Raw genomic sequence first — 20,045 nt, forward strand, 5'->3', positions numbered from 1 at the left:
GTGCAGTTTCCTGTCTTTTCAGTCTTGTGTGAGGATTCCAGGTTAGTTGTTTGTCAAGGTGTAGTCCAAGATAATAAATCTGTTCTACAGGGGTACGAGCCACATTATTAAAGTATACTGCAGTGCTGTCGGCAAGTTTACGACAAAGAGTAAAGGTGATTTGCTGGGATTTGTTGGGATTTATTTTTATCCTCCAATTTTGACACCAATTTTTGAGGATTGTGATATGGGACTGGAGAGTTTGGGATACAATCAAAGAGTTATTACTAACTGTGAGCACACGTGTCATCAGCATAGATGGTAAGGACAGTGTTAGGAGTTGTTGAGATGTCAGCTGTATAGACGGTGTAGAGGATGGGGCCGAGGATACTACCTTGAGGAACACCAGCAGATTGAAAATAGAGGGATGAATAGGAACCATTGTGGTTTACTTGGAATAATCTATTAGTAAGAAAAGAACGGATGATGAGAAAATATGTAGGAGGTAGGAATTTACGGAGTTTGTAAAGCAGTCCCGAGTGCCAGACTCGATCAAAAGTAGTTAATTAAATTACTAACTGTATCACTTGAGGTCAATTCATATTGTCTAGCTTAAAAATTCTATAACCTCCACAATGCCTTAATAGTCAAAATTATAATAATTACATTTCACTTATGCCTATCATTTTTATAAGTTACTTCAGCACTGACCAATAGATGTTGTCATTTGGTCGGACCATATTGGATGTAATTTTTTTAATGAATCAAATAAAAAAAAAAAAAGCACCATAAAATTCTTCTTTCTTTTTTCCCTCTTTTTAAACACCAACTTCACTTCAACTTCCTATGACCATCGATCAATTATTCAGTTTTTACAATCATGAATGATAATTCAAATTCAAAGCCTTCTTAATTTAAGACCCTATTACAATTCAGATTCACAACAGTAGTTACCTAGAAGTAATAATTGAGAGTTTATCCATCCCAATCTGGATATAGGCATCCACCTGAGCTTTGTTTTTCTCGTACAGTCTTGGAAGTGAGAAAACAAGTACCACTCCTGAAACAGAACAGTTATTTAAGATCAATTACAGATTTTAATTAACTCATAACTACTTATAATGTCTTTTCAACTGTAATATTGGTAAAATTAAACAATTTTAACGTTATGAAGACATCTGTACAAAATGTATTTAATTGCAGAGTAGGAGTTTAACAAAGAGCTAATATACAGGAGTCAGGAAACTTCTTCAAGTAACATGGTGGAATAGCATCAGTAAAAACATAAATTCCTTAAAATAATAATAATAATTAAATAAATCAGAATTTATTTCATAAATCCACTTATAAAAAGTATTTCATGTTTCTATTTTATAATCTTCTCACATAATATGTCTTTTCCTAATCCAAGAGTAAAATAGAAAAATAAAATATAATTTACTGTCAAAAAACTTATTAACATAATAAAGAACTAACCAATATATCTTTTTTCATTTAACAACAAAACTGAAGGCTCAACTATATCTAATAGAGGTATAGAAGGACAATGTACTTTGAGTTTATAGTACGAAATAAAAATTCTTGACAAAATTATCAATATTGCTTATAAAACACAATATCACAAATATTCTGTTGAATTCCTTATTGCATTTTCGAGTTCAAGTATGAAATATAACTTTCAAAAATATGTAAACTCCTCTTGCTTTTATGACGGTGTCCCAAGAAAAAATCCTGTTTTATTGAAAAAAAAAAATAATAATTACTTTTTAAGAACTGTAGATAAAATAATAATCAGGCAGGTTCAAATAAGTTCTGTTCTAGTAACTTTCTTTGCAGTATAAAGTACATTTATTAAGGTATTTTGTGAAACACACTTGTACTAAGTGATTAACTGCATATATATTCTATTAGTTGCGGTCATAAACTACACCATAGACTTTTTTTATCAGTTCTGTAGTTTACCTATTAATATAATTTTTGCTTTAATAAGTTCATCTGCTTTTTAAAAAAAATTATAACTAGAGGTCAGATTTTTGTGCAATTGCATCTATGGTGCCCAAGCTTATAATTCAGCAAAGCCTCGATATAAATAAATTTATTTTAATTACTTAATTGTTAAAACTGCAAGCTCCCATTTAACTCTTCAATTATGGACACAATTATAGGTTTTTGATCAAAATAGTGTAATTTTTTGTTTAGTATTTAGCAAGTTTATTATGATTCAAGTAAGATTAGATAATTTTTCCATGTTCATAATAATGTTATAAATTAAACAATAAAGTTGATTTTTCCTGATGTTCTATACACAATTTCAAATATTTTGGATTTTTACTGAACGTTTTCTGATTTTTAAGTAAACAATAATCTGGTCTCTAATTATAACAATTTTGGGCTTATTTATTTAGTTAATTGATATAAATCACCACCCAGAATATCTTCCTACAATCTACTACATACAGTCAATTATTAATCTTTCAATATAATAGAATCCTTCCAATGAAAAAATAAGAACCAAAAAAAAAGTAGAAAACATATTTAACTTTTATGAAATCAATTAAATTGAGTGACATACCAATAATTAGAAGAGTGAGACCATTAAACACAGCTCCAACATATGTGAGAGTCCAGAACAGTACAAGACCTTTAATAGAATCGATAAGGTCTTCAACGAGAAACAAGCTCCTCAACGCAGACATAGCAGTATTTATGTGTTGTGCAGCAATTCGAGCAGTTTCAGAAACTTTCTCTTCCGGCAATGAGATGTCCAGTTCAAGATATTCTCTGGAAAAGAAATGGCAAAAAATGTGATAAATATCTAAATAGAAATGTTAAATGTAAGTTTTAAAAAAAAAAAGGATCAGAAACAGAATGTCCTCTAAGAAGGCAGAGAAAGCCCTAAGAGCAAATATTATATGAACTGAAGAAAATTATTGTTAAAGATTAGAATTGTTTCCAAATTTTTGCACTCAAAATATTATAATGATGCGTTAGTTGTTCACTTTAGATATTACATAAGAAGAAGATGGATGGTAAGGGGTGCAGTCAGTAAAGAACAAAAAAATTAATAAGTTTTACTTATTTGTGTTTGTCACTGCTTGCACCTCTAACTATCAGTTCCTGAAAGAAAATATTGTAAGCCATCTTTCAACTAAATGTTTAAAAATTCTTACTTATATATTATAAATAGTAAGGGTTACAAGGAGTGTATTATGATTCAATGGCAGAACTTTATCACCGGTTAAACATATTTCTCATGGTTATGATCCAAATATACGATGAGAACAAGGCATTGGACAATAATTATGATTTCTGAGGCAGTCTTGGTAGAAATTTTAAAAATATTATGATGTAACAAAAAAGTAGGTTATAATAACTTAAAAATATAAAATTCATGGCTAATAATAAAAAATTAATTTTAAAAATATAATTATACAGGGTATTTCAGAGTTCAGTATTCTAACTAAAAATATCAATTAGAGATCTCAAAACAAGAAAAAAATTCTCACTGAAGTCCGTAAACGCTTAATTCATGTCTAATGATTTTCATTGTTATGAATAATTATAACAAACAAATTAATATATGTTCCAGCTACTTTATTAATGAAATGAAAACATTAGCATGCATATTAAATGTTGTTTAGTGTTTATCTTGATGATAATAATATAGGCCAGCATCTTTCTTCCACAACAGCAGAGGCTCAGCTGTACTCCAGTATATATATCCATATATGTTATTGTTTCGCATGTTCAACTAGGATAATTGAACTTAAGGTCATTGACCGGTTTTGTATTGACTTTTTGTTCAATGTTATCCTAAACTAAATATCAAAGGGTTCAGAACTGGAGAGCATGACAATAACACATATCCAGTGTCGTTTGGCCACTGATGCTCTGAAGGAAGATACAAAGCCTGTCTTGATGGTCAAGGTAATTGTTCTGTAGTTGTCCTTGAACAACTTTCAATATGATTATTAATGTTTACATTTCATTAATAATGTAGTAGGAACACAAATTAATTAATTTTTTACAGATTAAATAATTCATAACAATGAAAATCTCTTAAATAAAGCATTAATGGACATGCCACCACAGGGATTTTTTGAGGTCCACAATTCATATTATCAGGTGAGACACAACCCTGAAACACCCTCCATAATAAAATAAAAAGTAGCTTATATTAATATAAAGTTGGAATATAACTTAAAATTAAAGCTTTATAAATGAAATATAATAATTATTACTTGAATGGATGGCCATCTGAAGTTTTCTGCACAGCTTGCATGATGCTTTTGTATGTCCTGAAGGATATTGTGCCCGCCAGGGTGAGAAGGCTGAGGTAGGCCACTACGCTGATGAGGGAGAAACATGTCAGCGAAAGGAGGGTCACCATTAAAACACCAAATACTGCTCCAGATTTCTTCGGGTCCCTCCAGTACACCAGGGACTCCACTAAAAAACATAAAAAATTACTTTAAGATTAAAAAAAATTATTCATCAATATTTTGCTAATTAAATTTGAGTCGTAATAATAGTAAGAAATATATCTCGTACATTTTATCAGAGAATGAAACTAGATTAAACAAATATAATAAATAAAGTTATTAGGTACAATAATTATAATCCTTTATCAAACAAAACTCGACAAGAGATCTGTGAGGATTTTTAATAAAATTTTAAGGACTGAATATGGTGTATCCAGTCCTACAAAGCCTGTTATGATAAACTCCAGAGTGCAATTTTTGAAATTTTATAGGAGATTAAAAAAAAAAATGTAAAATATAAATTTTTAAAATAATAGAATGATTTTTCTGGACATCTATGGTATTGATAGGTGGCCTGTATGTGCAGATCCTTTTAGTCATGGACTGAGAGAACCTCTGAGAGGACATGAAAAACTTAAGAAAATGGAATTGTATTTTTATTCTTATCTAAAATAGTCTATTTATGTTGTTGTTTTTTTATATAAAAGTTTATATATAACTGATAAGTTTGTTTAATGTACTAATCTCTTGTTTTTCTAATATCTCAAAAACTAAACATTACTGAAGTTACAGCAAAATGTTCTTAGGAACCATGATTATTTTAAAAATATTTAGCATAAGTTCCCATGGAAACCCCTCGTTTTTAACAAGCTATGCTCTTATATAAAGCTAAAGAGTTAGTGTGTTTTAATGTGCCGATCTCAAGAACTACCAGTCTCCTTTTGTATTAGATAGACCACTAAGGATATGTGATATCACGCTAAGTTATTGAAATCAAAAATTAACAGCTTGTTCTATGCTAAATCAGAAATGCATTGTAACCGGAAAATTTTTCGTATAAGCGAAAACTGGCCAAGTTCAAGGTTCCAGTCTCCAAACAGGCAGTAAGTAACAATCAAAACCTCTCCAGAATTTATAAAATTCTTTAAAAAAATAAATAAATCTGTACTGCCACAACCTATGATGGGTCAGGGGTTCAGTACTTTGTAAAGAAGCACTGTTACTAGCCCAACGGTTGTGGAAGGAGGTGATTAGGTCAGAATCGCGCTCGACCGCCAGACCTCACTCCTAACAATTTTTCTAATAGGTTGACCGAAAACTTAAAATTTTATTATTTAGAAAAATGGCCAATTGATTTGCATCTCGGAAACATTTGGATTCACAGAACTTTGGTTGTGCTCAAATTAGGTATAATATAGGGAAATTAAAAAAATAAATAAATTTTTTTAAAAATTATAATGATGGTCAAGGTTGCAGTAAAAAAGTAACAAAAATAGCTATGAACTATTTATGTTCTTTTTTGACCGCAACCCTGGCCATCTTCATAATTTGAAATTATACGGTCAATTATTTATATATATAATTTTTTTTTTGTTTCCACGCATAATTTTTAAATTATGGGCGAACATTTCGCGAATTCAATGAATAAACATCAAGATTACGTACATCTTGCAATCGTAAATATGAAACTTCTAATATAACGGGCATTATGAAATAGGAGAACTATTTATGTAGACAAAGGAACCACAAACGATTCAATATAGACTTGAGAGATCAACCTCGATTTAGAAAGTCGATACATCGATATAATGATATCTAATGCATAATACAGTTTAGTTTAATAAATAACATTAGCTCTGATTTCTGATACCATTTAATTGGGGCTTAATAGATCTTTATAGAGCATGTATCATTGGGATTGTTAATGCAAATATCAACTAAGTAGAAAGTGCAGTGAAGGTATGAACGCTCCGATGGTCAACAGGATCATAGAAAATGAAAAATATCTAAGCACCATTAAGTTATGCGATCGCGAATCAATTTAAATCTAACCGAACAATAATTAGAAATTTATAAGAATTAATTAATAAAAAAAATATATCTGATCTATACAGGATTTTAAAAAATATATAATTCAATAATATGTCTTGATAAGCTAGTTTATAACAGTATAATATGAATTAACATTGAATTAAATAGACAAAAGTAGGTAATTAAACATAAAATGGTACAAATTAATTAATTATAAATATGACTTTCATTATTTAAAAGTGTTCTTTAATTTAATTGACTAAATTGTATTAGAGATAGGTAGATATGTGAGGCAGTGAAACTAAAAATTAAGATATCCAAGTACAATTAATAATCGTTAATAATAAGGTGTGATAAAACCTATTATTTAATATAGGCCTTGATGATAGCCCGATAGGCCGAAACGTAACAATTTTAATATAAATTAATAAAGAATTGATGAGACTATATGGATATATTTTGTTATGAATGAATAATACAATACTTCGAACACGATAATAAAAATATATATAAATTAATTAAACAGTTAATTTGAAATCAGAAATTTTAAGTAAAATTAATTTATGATTAATAAGGTTGAAGTTTAGATAATTGTTTATAATTATGTTTAATATGATTTTCAATAATAAAATATATAAGACAAAGACTAAAAATATACCCTGAAAAAGCTGACGAAAGTTTTTTTTTATTTTGTTGTTTTTAGGTATTTCATAGTTTGTACAGTGGACTGTAGTTAATTTGTGACAACTCTAATGGATTTAGCAAGTCTGTAGGACGATCTCAGTAAAGAAAATAAACACAATCTATAGTACTATTTTCGGGATACGTCTTATTTTAAATTTAAATTTTTTTCGCAGTCAGATAGATGTGCTACTACTCAGTACAAAGCAGCAATATGTGAGGCAGGTCAAATTATATCTTGATAAGGGATAGTAGTAAAACATAATTTCCAATTAAAAGTATTTATATTTAACTGAAATAGTGACATATCGTAAATATGTAATTAAACATAAAATAGAGCAAATTAATTAATAAATAAACATGATTTTCTCATTAATTTGTTTTATAAGTTAATTTTTAGTATATTATATTAGACCTAGGAATAACATTTTTAACAGTTTTAATGTGAGGCTGTGAAATTATATCCATAAATTGAAATAAATTGATGAAGAATGTTGAGTCTTTATCAATTTATTTGGATATAATTAATAAATAAAAACTATATTTAAGAACAATAGCTATATAAAATAAATTAACGAATAACTGGCCAAAAATGTTTAATTCAATAATGAGGTGTGGATAGCTGACCGTAAATTAACATTAGAGAAAATGTTCGGGAGGGAGGAGAGGGAGGGGTGCGGTTAGCAAAAATAACGTAAACAAAAAATTATTTATTCACTCCGACGTTTCGACCTGAGTCTTAGGTCTTCACCAGGGAAACGTCGGCGTGAATAAATAATTTTTAGTTTATTTATATTCTTTTTACTGGTCGCAACCTCCGACCATCTTTTCCAATTGTTTAATTTAATAAGTTAATTTCTCCCTCTTCTCGTTAATTTTTATTCAGAATAGCCAGAGAGCACTTAAAACCACCAAAAGAGATTATAGATAAGATAAAATTTAAAAATAAGTATTAAAAAATAATATTCACTTAACATTAATTAAATAATAATTATAATAAATCGATATTGATGAATTCCCAAGAAAAAATAATAATAAAAAGTACCGAAACAAATCTTACAATATGTTGCTAAAAAAAAAAAGTTCTCACACGTTTAGTAAAATGTTTTAAGCAATTCAGGACGAAAAAACTAATTCATGGAATTTATATCACATACATAACTATTTTTGAACTTTTTTAAAGCACTATATAAATATAAAAAAATGTCAACATTTTATAATAGCTTTCTAAGAGAAAATTAAACAATAAATTGTTGATACAAAAGGGCCGCTAAATTAATTCAAATAAAAAAACAAAGAAGATTCAGCAACTGTATAGATGAGAAAGAGGTCAGAAATACATCAGACAGGTGCATAAAACATATATCTACGATTAATTTTAAAAATTAGTTAACGATGATATGTTTTTTTTTATAAAAAGCATAGAAAAACTGGTACTAAAATTATTTAAGACTGTCATAACATGGATAGTAGAAGAAGGGAAGCTTTTTACGGTTAAAACGGGCTTATTAAGTATTTTAAGTTACTTTCTGGAAGGGAAATCTTCCTCCTGTAAGCTTATAAAACGAGCGAATTAATTCTTAAAAATAAAAAAAATGTATAATATCTTTTAAATACGGCAATGATAAAAAGAGCATTTAGGCCGTTATGTCAAATGGAATAAATATTTATTTGTGTAAAATGACACAAATAAAACTTAAGCCGCTGAAAACCAACCTTGGCATTAACAGCTGTTGAGTTGATATTGTTCCAGACAAAGTATAGTACACTTTTCTTTCTAATAAACAATTAAAAACTGAGCGGAAGCTAAGTATGTCGACTATTACGACAGATATTACTTCCCATGGAGAAATTTAAAAGATATAATTATATAGTCATAAAATCAATTAAGTAGTAAATGCCCAGAGAAACGGTACCTTCAAGTTCCATTAATTCTATGGCCTTAGGCTATATTAGAATATACCACCTTATAGTACAAGAGCCCAAGAGGAGAAAAAAAAGCCAGTTAGTTCACCCTAATTTTTTTATTACTTTAATGAATACTATGTATAATTACTAGTCAAAATTGATGAGTCTGCCAAGTATAGGTAGATAATGAAAAATGACGAATGTTCTAAAAATTGAAAAAACAATTTTTTATTCGGAGCTCTCTTTTAAAACTACCAACAACGTCATTTAAAGTAGAGTATATTTGCTAAAATATGAGCCCTAATAGAGCCATTTACGTCCAATAGTTCCTCAGATATAGCTTTTTAAAAAGCAAATGTACTGAAAGATCAGTAGTTGATGAATTTATTTTGAGATATCTATATCTCAAAATCCATTTGACGTATAGATGTCTATTTGCACTCAAATAAAGCTAGTTTAAAGAACTATAAATTAGTTTATGTCGATTATCTTCGTAGGAATAGTTGTTTTCATGATATTTACTAAAATAAATTGATTTATAGTTGTCCGGAAAAAGTTATATTTATATGCTAATTTCATAAAAACTACTACCACTACGATGATATGTGTCATAAACTAATTTATATTAAGTTAATTTACCTTCATTTTGAGAGCTGGTAAACATATGTACGTCTTATGGTTCCAGAGATATGTTTTTCAAAAATCAAACATTTTATTCGAACGACTGGAAATTAAAATTTTTTAAATCCTTTTGTCAAATATCATAAAAACTACACAAAGATAAACGATTTTATAGTAAATTTAACTATTATTAATTAAAATTAATTAATTTTTCACGTTTTGAAACAGCTGTCATTCTTTATTCCCCCTACCTATACTTGGCAGACTCATATATTTTGATTAGTAATTATACATAGTTTTAATTAAAGTAATCCAAAACTGGGGTGAAATAACATCCTCTTTTGTTACTACCTCTCGGAAAGGCGATATACATACGAATCTACACTTAAGACGGAAACTGATTTAAAAAAAAAAAAAATTAAAACCAATTAAACAATATTAAGTTTTGCATAAAATGAGCACCATAACAGACGTCATTCGATCAAAAATTATGGTAGCAAACCATCAGCTCTGAATGTGTCCAACACTCAGGTCTGAAGTGTACACATGGTTTCAGACCCTAATTAAGTTATTTAATTATATACAACGAATTATTAATTACTCATTCGACGCAGAATTCAATGTTCTTTGGTTCGTTTTAGGGAGCTACCCTGGGGTGCAAAACCGTTTAGGAGTAAGAGGGAAAAATAAAATCAATTTACTTTATTTTATGAAAGTCATTATCTAATTAGTAAGAATTTTAGAACTATCATAAATGCATTTCTGTGTTAAGTGTGGAGGAAATTATTTTTTTAAATCATTTATATATGCACGATTCATAAACTTTGTTTTGTGGTTCGATGTTCTGTACTAAAAAGTAAAGAGAGTATAGAACCATTTTATAGCTGATTATTTTATATAATAGACAATATAATTTCAAATTATGAAGACCATGGTCAGGGTTACTGTCAAAAGAGAAACAAAAATAAAGAACAACTATTTATTTTCCGACGTTTCGCCCCAATTTGTCGAGCTTCATCAGTCTCTTTTGGGACCACTTGTCTTGTCCGCAACCATGACCATCTTCTTCATTATTTATTTATTATAATGTACAAATAGTTAGTTTATGGGGTATTTCTTATTATAGCGTTTGATTTTTTTTTGTTCTTCTATCTTTTTTATTATTCTCAATATAATAGCAATAACATATTTGCAATTTTAACTCCATGGTTTCGTATGTATATGTACAATTTCTAAATATACACCTCTTGCATAGGGATACTAAGAAAGAGAAGAAAGATTTATTTTAAATTAATTGTTTTATATTATATTTTAATTACAAAAAAATACTACCTCTAATGTAATTTTATGTAGAAAGCGCTCTTAAAATCGAAATGTGAAAACTAATGCATGGCGTAACCAACCGCAATGGATGATGCACCTCCATGACGGAAAGTACAAAAATAACATTTTGAACAGGGGGAAGAAAAACTTTCTCATCCAGTATTAACATGTGAGTCCATTTAATCAAGTTTGTTTATGATAAACAGAGCTGAAATTTTAAAAAAGAAAATTAAAATATAATAACCCACTGAAAAGAAGATGACAACTGGACGTTCTAGAATAGAATCTCAAGTGTTAACAAAAGTGCAGTTTTTTTTTATTTTTAAAGACTTGAAATCTAATTATGTTCTTATAATATATAAGCTTTGTTTTAGTCAGACGTCTTTAATCATAAGTTCTGGAAATAATTAAAAATATATATTCCTTTGTATTCGTATATCTGACTGAAGATTGGAACATCAAAAAGAATAAAAAAAAATGACCAACACTGAGTTTGGAATTTCAAACAAATCCAATGCCAATAGAATGACGAATCTTCTTTTGTTGCAAATTACGCCATTTCAATATTTTTTGAGGTTTGAAAGATTAATTACCTTGTTTCTTTCAGTATTCAATAAGCCGTATTTTAACTGCAAATACAGTGAACAAGATAAAGATTCTAGTTAAGAAGAACTAAGAACTCAACTATTCAATTTAGTTACATGGAGGGGGGATGAAAGTACCGTGTATACCATATATATAATTTTGTTTATTTTATATTAGTAATTTGACAATAAACCAAATTCAGTTAGTACCTCTGTATCAACATTTTACTGGAAATGGTATATAAGTTGGATCTTGTTTTTCGTAAAAAAACAAAAATAGCCATCAAATAACAAAAGATTTTTGGTTCAGTTTTTGGAAAATTAATTTTTTTTTTCAAATAAGGAACATTTTCTCATTATATAATTATTTTAAATTGTTGTCAATTGGTGTCATTGTACAGTATAACTACTCCCCTTTACATGTGATATTTTTATTAATTAAAATTTGTATTTTGATTTTTTCAGAAATTAGTTATTGTGATATATGATATTGATGTGATACAGTATAATAGTGTGAATTACAAAATATTGTAATTTTGACTGAAATTATTGACCTGGGCATAATACCCTGCAAGGTTTTTAAAATTAATGTGGATGATAAATTGTATTTAAGAGTGTCCTTGATGATCGCCGAATTGGCTGAAACGTAGGACTTATAAAGAAATATATATTTTTTCTGAGGCTTAAATTGGATAAAATTTATCTTATTTAAAAAAGTTAAAATTTTTATAATACATTACACATAATACTGATTGTAATTAAGTATTTATACAATACCAGTGCAAAATTTGAAGAAAATCTATGACTTAAAGGTTCAAAAGTGTGTTGACTTGACGTAGAATGAGCCAATAGAAGAAATCAACAGAAATATTTGCTAATACCTAGTTAAAATTAATGTTGGGACATTTTTATAGACTTTTAAAAATATTTATAATTTTATTTTAAAATTTAATATTGTTCCGAGGGTGTAAATTTTTTTTTATAAAAGAGATGCATTGATGAACAAGGCCTAGGCAGATATAAAGAGCAAGAATCGATGGCAATAATTATAATACAGCGTGATTTATTGAACACTGGATAAATTATTTTTAAAAAAACTGCATTGCAATAATGAAGAAATAACAATTTTTAATTACCTTTACAACTTAATTAATGTCTAATAATATCTTGAAATAATGCTATTAATAGCATTAAAAATGAAGGGCATATCAAGAGAAAGTGTGATCGCATATCGATGCAAATTAGATATAGGTATCACCAAGGTTTTCTTTTTGTAACCTCCCCTTTAAATGTTCACGTGGGCACGAAGCAGACAAAGGTAAGATTTTTTTATTGTATTCCATAATTATTTATTGCGACTATTCAGTCCTATTTTAGACATATAATAAAAAATCATTGTGAAATAATAAGTATATGGAAAATTTTTATCATATTCACGATGAACTTTAATTTCAATAACGTACAAAATGCTGACAAATAAAAATTACATATCTAATAATCAATGATGTGCAAGCATATTAATGATAAGAAGAAAAATAAAAAAGACACGATATGAAAAAATCAGAACACGTTGGACTGAATCAGCTGGGGCCTGGAACACTTTCGAAATTTCTGAACTGGTTTTTTATTATGAGAGTAGGATGTTCTTTAACTGTTTTGGAAATTTTTTTTTTTATCATAAAAAAAGATTAATGTAATTCTAGAATCTAATTTATGATTTTTACGTTAGATATGGTAAATTAACAATGGTATTAATTTTAACATGTAATTAGAGATGTAAATGGTAATTATCAAGAAATTGCTATCAGAACGACGTTTTAATTGTAACGAGTCCAATCAATGAATTATTTATGTGTTCGTTAAAAAAATAAAAGTTAATAATCGTGACGATGGCTGAAACAAAATGATTGACAACGATCTATCATGATTTAAAATAAAAAATAATAAAACATATGTTTTTCTATTCAGGTGGTAAATAATAAATAAGTCCTGAACTGATACGTATAAAACTGAATTATACGCCAGGATAGATTGAGAATATATAAGATTTTTTTTAATTAAAAATTCCGACACATTATTTTCATTTTGAAGTTAGATGAATGTAATAACTGAAAATAAGTAACATGACACCAGCGAGACAACGCCATCTGTTACGAAACATGACAACTCCCACGGGTTCAAAGACAGAAACCTCTTCTTCAACTCGCTAGGAACATTAATTCCAGAACGGATTCAAGATTATATTCCATGACATCTTACCTGGTCCCCTCGGGGGAAGTTCTTCCTCTTGGGCCGCATAACCATTCTGCCTCCTCTTGACCATGTTGAAAGACTGGAGCTGAAGACGTGTACCACACTTCTCCCACTACCATCCCCCACCTTAACCTTAGCAATGAGAAACCTCAAAGAACCCTCCAACAAGGACGTAAGTAAACAAACATCATTTTTTTCTTAAACAAACTGTGTCAGCATGCCAACGTATACATTTTGTGTTTTAAGAATCGTAACCTCGCTTGTAAATAACATAATTTTTATTTTACAGTCCGATCGTTCCAGGAAATAATCGTTCTTTTCTATTACGGTATTGGCTACCAACGCATCCATCTACTTCTTACGTTACGTAATTGAAACGAATAAAATTGCAGATAAAGAACTATTAAAACTAAGTGTAGACATAAACAAATTAAATTATTTTAAACTCCGTAAAATTATTAATTTTCATTTTTAATAACTGGTAATTAAACGCTACCATCGTTAATGGTATAATGAAACTAGTGTACATGTATATATCTGTCTATGTTGCAGAGAGATAATATAAAAATGTAGACTTTTTCCTAATAGTTCATGAGCCCTAGAGGAAAAAGGCAGACATGTAAATTTTTTATTACATAAATGAAAACTATATACAGTTGATAGAAAAAAATAATGACTCTACCAATAACAGTTGGGAGGAATACAAAATGACGGCTGTTCCAAAGATTCAAAAAACATATTTTTGAGTTCTTTTAAATAAAAAAAAAGAATTAAGAATAATTTCCATAGAAAATGGTTCAATTTTAATCTAGACTACACACTACATTAAATAATTCACATTGCACTTTATGCACCAAATCTCCCTAAAGTTTATTTTATTCTAGAAAAATCTAATGCTTATATTTCAATCGGAGTTGCATATCTTTAAATATATCTAAAGACTTCTAAAAAGATATAAAAAAAAAACTGGAAAACTACATAATTTAAAACAGAGTTAAATCTCTAATATATGAGTCCTAACTGACATCTGTATGTCTTAATTATATTTCTGTGTTTCATTTTTGATTATTTTAATGATAACTACTTATAAATAATAGTCAAAATTGATGAGTCTGCAAAGTGTAGTTGGGGGAATAAATAGCTGTATAAAAACGTGAAAAATGATTTAATTTTTCATTTGGAGCACTATATCTTCAAAACGACTAACAACGCTAGAAAACTTAAAATAAAAAAAAATTAAAAGTGGAGTAAATTTACTAAAATATTGGCCCTAATAGAGCCATTTACGTTCAATGGTCCTCGAAATATATCTTTTAAAAAAGCAACATTTCATAAAAATGTACCGAAAGATAAGTATTCAGCGAATTTATTTTTAAATATCTATATCTCAAAATCCATTCGACGGACGAATGTCTATTAATACTCAAATTAAAGCTATTTTAATGTACAATTAAGTAGTTCCTAAGGTTTATTTTCGTATGAGTAGAAGTTTTCATGGCATTTGGTACAATAAACTGATTTCTAGATTTTCGCAAAAAATTTCATATTCATATATAAATATCATAAAACAATCCCTATGAACACAAACGTTATAAACTACTTTATAGTACATTTAGAATATAAGTACCCCAAGTATTCTAAGGGAAAACGTACTGTAAAAAAATGTGATAAATTTTAGCGCGTCGAGTAATTAATGCGTCAAGTCGGAAAAATCTTCGACATAAAGTCATTTTAAAATTAGATTTTTCACGAACATTCTTCATTTAAAATATATATATATATATATATATATAAATATTGTAAGGAACGTTTTTTTTATGAATTCCTTATAATCAAAATCAAGTGCTAAAGAAATGTACTCCAAGAAGTATTAATAGTTTCGTAACTGCAACCTATTCCATTAATGCGTTATACTTATCGATGTTATTTTATAAATATCGTCATTCATAAACATATTACAAAAAGCTATAAACATGTCAGCATAATTTTTTTTTTTTATAAGTAGCGAATTTACAATTTTTTGTAGTCTTTCCGTGAAAATAATTTAATATCTTCGTTGGTGAAACGGAGGTTGCAGAGCGAGTTGTCCAACGAACCGTTGAATGAATGGAGTTCCTTGCCACCTTGAGCCTTTCTCATATAAAGTATACATTCATGAATAAAGCAGCCTTTTTGATTAATTATAAAGAATTAGTTAACTAAGACGTTAAATGGGTCTACATGTTGAAAGAATGGAGTAGTTAGGGGATACATCAAAGGCAAAAAAGGATAGCAATGAAAATGAATAATAATTTCTTAGCCCCAATCAGAAAAATGAATCATTTTTAAAAGCATTCTTTAAAAATTAAAACAAAACAATAGAGAGGAAATATAATGAGGTCATGAAAGAAAAAAAATAAAGAAATTTTTGTTAACGTACAATTAAATAATTCTAATAGTAACTAAAGGATAACCAGTAATAATCTCAAATAAAAATATAGAAAACTATTTTAAAAAGTATACACTCTTTGAGGTAGTAAGTTAAAGTTCTATCATAAAATATAACAAATTAAAAAAAAAAATTAATTCAGTTATAATTTTAAGAATTAACAACAAATTTTTTATTTTTATAGTTCTTGATTCTGACCAAATCACCTCCTTGCACAACCGTTGATCTAGTAACAGTACCTTACAAAGTACTAAACCCCTGAACCTCCATAGGTTGTAGCCGTATAGATTTGATTTAATTTTATTTTTATTCTCTGAGAAATAATTGCAATTAATAGCGTTTTACCAATAATAATCATTTGGAAATCATATAAATCTACCTATTTAAAATTACCTCAGCAATGAGAATACAAAACCTGACTCCAATGGCAGGTATCCTAGCTCAGGTAGAGAGGTAGTAGTAATTAAAGATAATAGACAAAAAACATATCCTGAATGTTTCCAGGCCAGTCCCTTTAACATTAACTATTACGTTATAAACAAACTATAATAGGGGTATTCATGGTAATATGTTAAATGTAAAAGGTATTAACTTGCTAAATGTTATTAGTACAGAATTGTGAGCAGCTTAATTTAAAGTCCCTGTTTATGTTAAATGCAGAGGAACTACTAGCGGATTTTTTGGGAAATTATTTTGTAACTTTTCCTTCCAGATCAGATTAATTATCATTTTTATTAATTACTTTATTGCAGTTTAAAAAAAAAAAAAAAAAAAAAAAAACGAACGAGAAGCAACTGACCTATCAAAAAGAAATAGTGTGGAGCTCAGCTGGTCTGATTCGTGACGTCATTCTCCATTTATCAGACCTATTAACAGACTCTCAACCATATTAGGGGTATTCATGGTCTTTAGTTTAACATGTTAAAGTGTGTTAAATGGAAAAACTCCTCGAAATATTTCCTTCATTTACCATGTTAAAACTATATAACATGCAACATGGTTGAGAGTCTGTTATTAGGTCTGTTAAATGGAGAATGACTTTATATGTTATATCGTTTTAACAAGGTAAAAGAATGAAATATTTCTCCATTTAACATGAGTTTTCTATTTAACATGTTAAACTAAAGATCATGAATACCCCTAATATGTTTATGTCGTTATATCGTTTTAACATGCTAAAAGAAGGATCAATTTTTCCATATAACAAGCTTTAACATGTTAAACTAAAGATAATGAATATCCCTAATAACCGTAAAAAACGAAATAATAATTATTTATATTTATTAAGAACCGATGCTTCACACAGTGTTGCCTAAATCGAAATTTCTAGCCAAGGTTCTGAAACTTTAATATTCTTATGTTTTGTGAAATGCTGAATCCGGAATATATATTTGAAAAATTCTACGAAACCATCTTCTCAGCAGTTGCTTCAAATATTTTTAGAATAATTCGAATCTAATGGCCAAATACCTTTTTTTCTATAAATGGTTTGGTAAGGAAAATGAAAGAAAATATTCAAACTAAGAGTATCATTTAAATAATAAATTGTTTAATAAGCAACAAATTATACAAGAAAAAAATTTATTGTAAAATAAACTCGTATATTCAACTCGGGATTAAATATTTTACTGATCAAACAATACCAGAAAAACATTTTTTATGGGGTAATTCAAAAAATATTCTATGAAGAATAGGATTAAACATTGATTCCCGCTGGAAAATGAGAAGGCGTTTGGAAAAAGCAAGTTTGTAATTTTTTCTTTTTTTTTCTAGATAATATTTTATTACACGTAATTTTAGATAAGTTAATCATAATTTGGTAACTAATAAGCAGGGCCCGGATTTTTATGCAATAAAAAAATCCAGAATATTCCATATAATATGCCATGAAAACCTATGAAATATGCAGAAACAAATAAAATATAGTGCCAAATGGCGAATATGATGAAGAAAGATATAGAAAACGGGTTTTAAAAGTTGAACGAAAATTATTATTATTTTTTCTTATTTTACATAAACCAAAATTTACATATATTTTATGAAAATTAAAACAAATAATAAACAATAAACCGAAAAATACCTATATGTATATGTAAATAAATATGAAACGTGATGTGAGACAGTATTTAAATGTCAGTATATGAAAGTTTTAGTTTTAGATAAAAAGGTAGGATTTAACATCAAATCTGTTAATAAATAAAATATCGGATTCCTGTGAGTTAAGGATCATAACAAAAAAAAATAGTTAATTAATTATTACTCTAAATCTGGTTTTAAATGTTTCGGTTTTGGTCTAGGTTTTAAGATCGAAGTCTCCACTGCACGTCTGTACGTTTGAACCCGCATTGCAGGTCAAGTTAAGGAACTGGGGATTTAAACTTTAAATACTTAGCCCTTTAAGCAACCCCGATGAAGTATTATATATTACAGGTCCAGACGTAAGGTTTTAATAATAAATAGTTAAACTATTTTATTTTATTTTTGTTTTCGTTAGCTAAACCTGGATCATCTCCTTCCTAATTAAAATATGATCTATAATTTACATATGACATTTATTTCATGTAAATAACAATTATTCGTTTTAATAAGGGATGAATAATCTTCCATCAAACTTTTAAAAAAATTATCCAATAACGTAACCAACCTGGGTGTAACACTCTTTGAGATTTTCGGCACTGATCAAAAAGAAAAAAAATATTGAAAGATTGAAAGCACATACCTTGAACCAAATCATTAGATTTTAGCCTCCAACTAACCATAGCGCTTAAAATTATTGGTTTATCACGTCCGACATTATATAGCGCACCAATGTTCGCATATTGCCTACAGAAAATTGTTAACAATCATTTCAAAATGTTATACCATGAAAAATCGTAAATATTATGTAATATAATAAAAGGGGTATTTGTGATCTTTACTTAAATATGTATAATGGAAAAAGTAGTGTTTTATTTATTTAATACCAGATCGATTATGTAGTTAATGTAAGAGGTACAATTTTTTTAATTTTTTTTAATCAACTGATTATGGGGGGAGGGTGTAGGCTCATACAAAAGACTCAAACTATATATAATGTTATAAATAAAACAAAAACTTAAGATAGATTTAACAAAAGAAAAAAAAGGAAGTGAATTTAAGAAAAAAAAGAAATTAAGATACAATAAAATTTTAAAGTGACAATAACAGAACCGATAAATATAGAACTTATAACAGGATGTCCTGCAGCAGCCTGGGCTTCAGTCTTCGAGTTGTGGTTGGGTTTCCTAAGTTGTAGGTCACTGCTCCTTTAGCTGTAGGTATAATTGAACTTCATGAACCTTTTTTTTTTTTTTATGTAATCCTCTATTGTCTCTATTCTTAACTCCCGATGCAATTGGCTATTTAAAAAGTAGCGTTAAATGGAGAAATATTTCCTTCTTTTAGCATGTTAAAACGATATAACTTTTACATGGTTGAGTCTGTTAATAGGTCTGCTAAAGGGAGAATGACGTTACACAAAAAAAACAGCTGAGCTCCACGCCATTTTGTCAATTTCGTTTTTATAGGTTTGTTTCTCGTAGTTCGTGTCGTTTTTTATCTTGGACTTAAAGTAATTCTCTAAATTTAAAACTCTAATAAAGTAATGGATAAAAATAATGAAATTCTGGAAAGTTTTGGAAGAAAAGGTTACAAAGTTTCCCAAAAAATCCTCCAGGAGTAGAAATGCATTTAACATATAACATGGACTTTAAATTGGGGTTTTTTTTTCTTCATACCCTCTTGTAATGATTTTAGTGGGTTAAATTGGGCTGCTCAAAATCCTATATTTATACCATTTAGCACATTATAAAACACGCAGACTCTATGAGAACTTGAAATTGCCCAAAATAAGGGATTTCCTAAATGACGTGATAAATTTATGAAAGCGAGAAAAATCTAACAAATCCCTTCAGTAGTATCTCAAAGATGGCAAAATTTAAATCATGATTAAATTTT

The 20,045-nt window shown here is 28.3% G+C and overlaps 1 protein-coding gene across 3 annotated transcripts in view; it reads right to left on the reverse strand.

Moving 5' to 3' along the window:
• Window positions 1–20,045, reverse strand: part of LOC106682642 (reticulon-1) — a 116,413-nt gene that overhangs the window by 4,828 nt on the left and 91,540 nt on the right. For all 3 annotated transcript variants that reach the window (XM_014423598.2, XM_014423597.2, XM_014423599.2), the window contains 3 exons: window positions 4,221–4,428; window positions 2,552–2,760; window positions 934–1,039 (listed from right to left, as the gene is read on the reverse strand). In XM_014423598.2, coding sequence (XP_014279084.1) covers window positions 934–1,039; window positions 2,552–2,760; window positions 4,221–4,428 — 523 coding nt within the window. The remainder of the gene's footprint in view (window positions 1–933; window positions 1,040–2,551; window positions 2,761–4,220; window positions 4,429–20,045) is intronic.

This window comes from Halyomorpha halys, unplaced genomic scaffold, assembly GCF_000696795.3.
Source record: "Halyomorpha halys isolate HHAL.00 unplaced genomic scaffold, Hhal_1.1 Scaffold433.1, whole genome shotgun sequence".
NCBI lineage: Eukaryota > Metazoa > Arthropoda > Insecta > Hemiptera > Pentatomidae > Halyomorpha > Halyomorpha halys.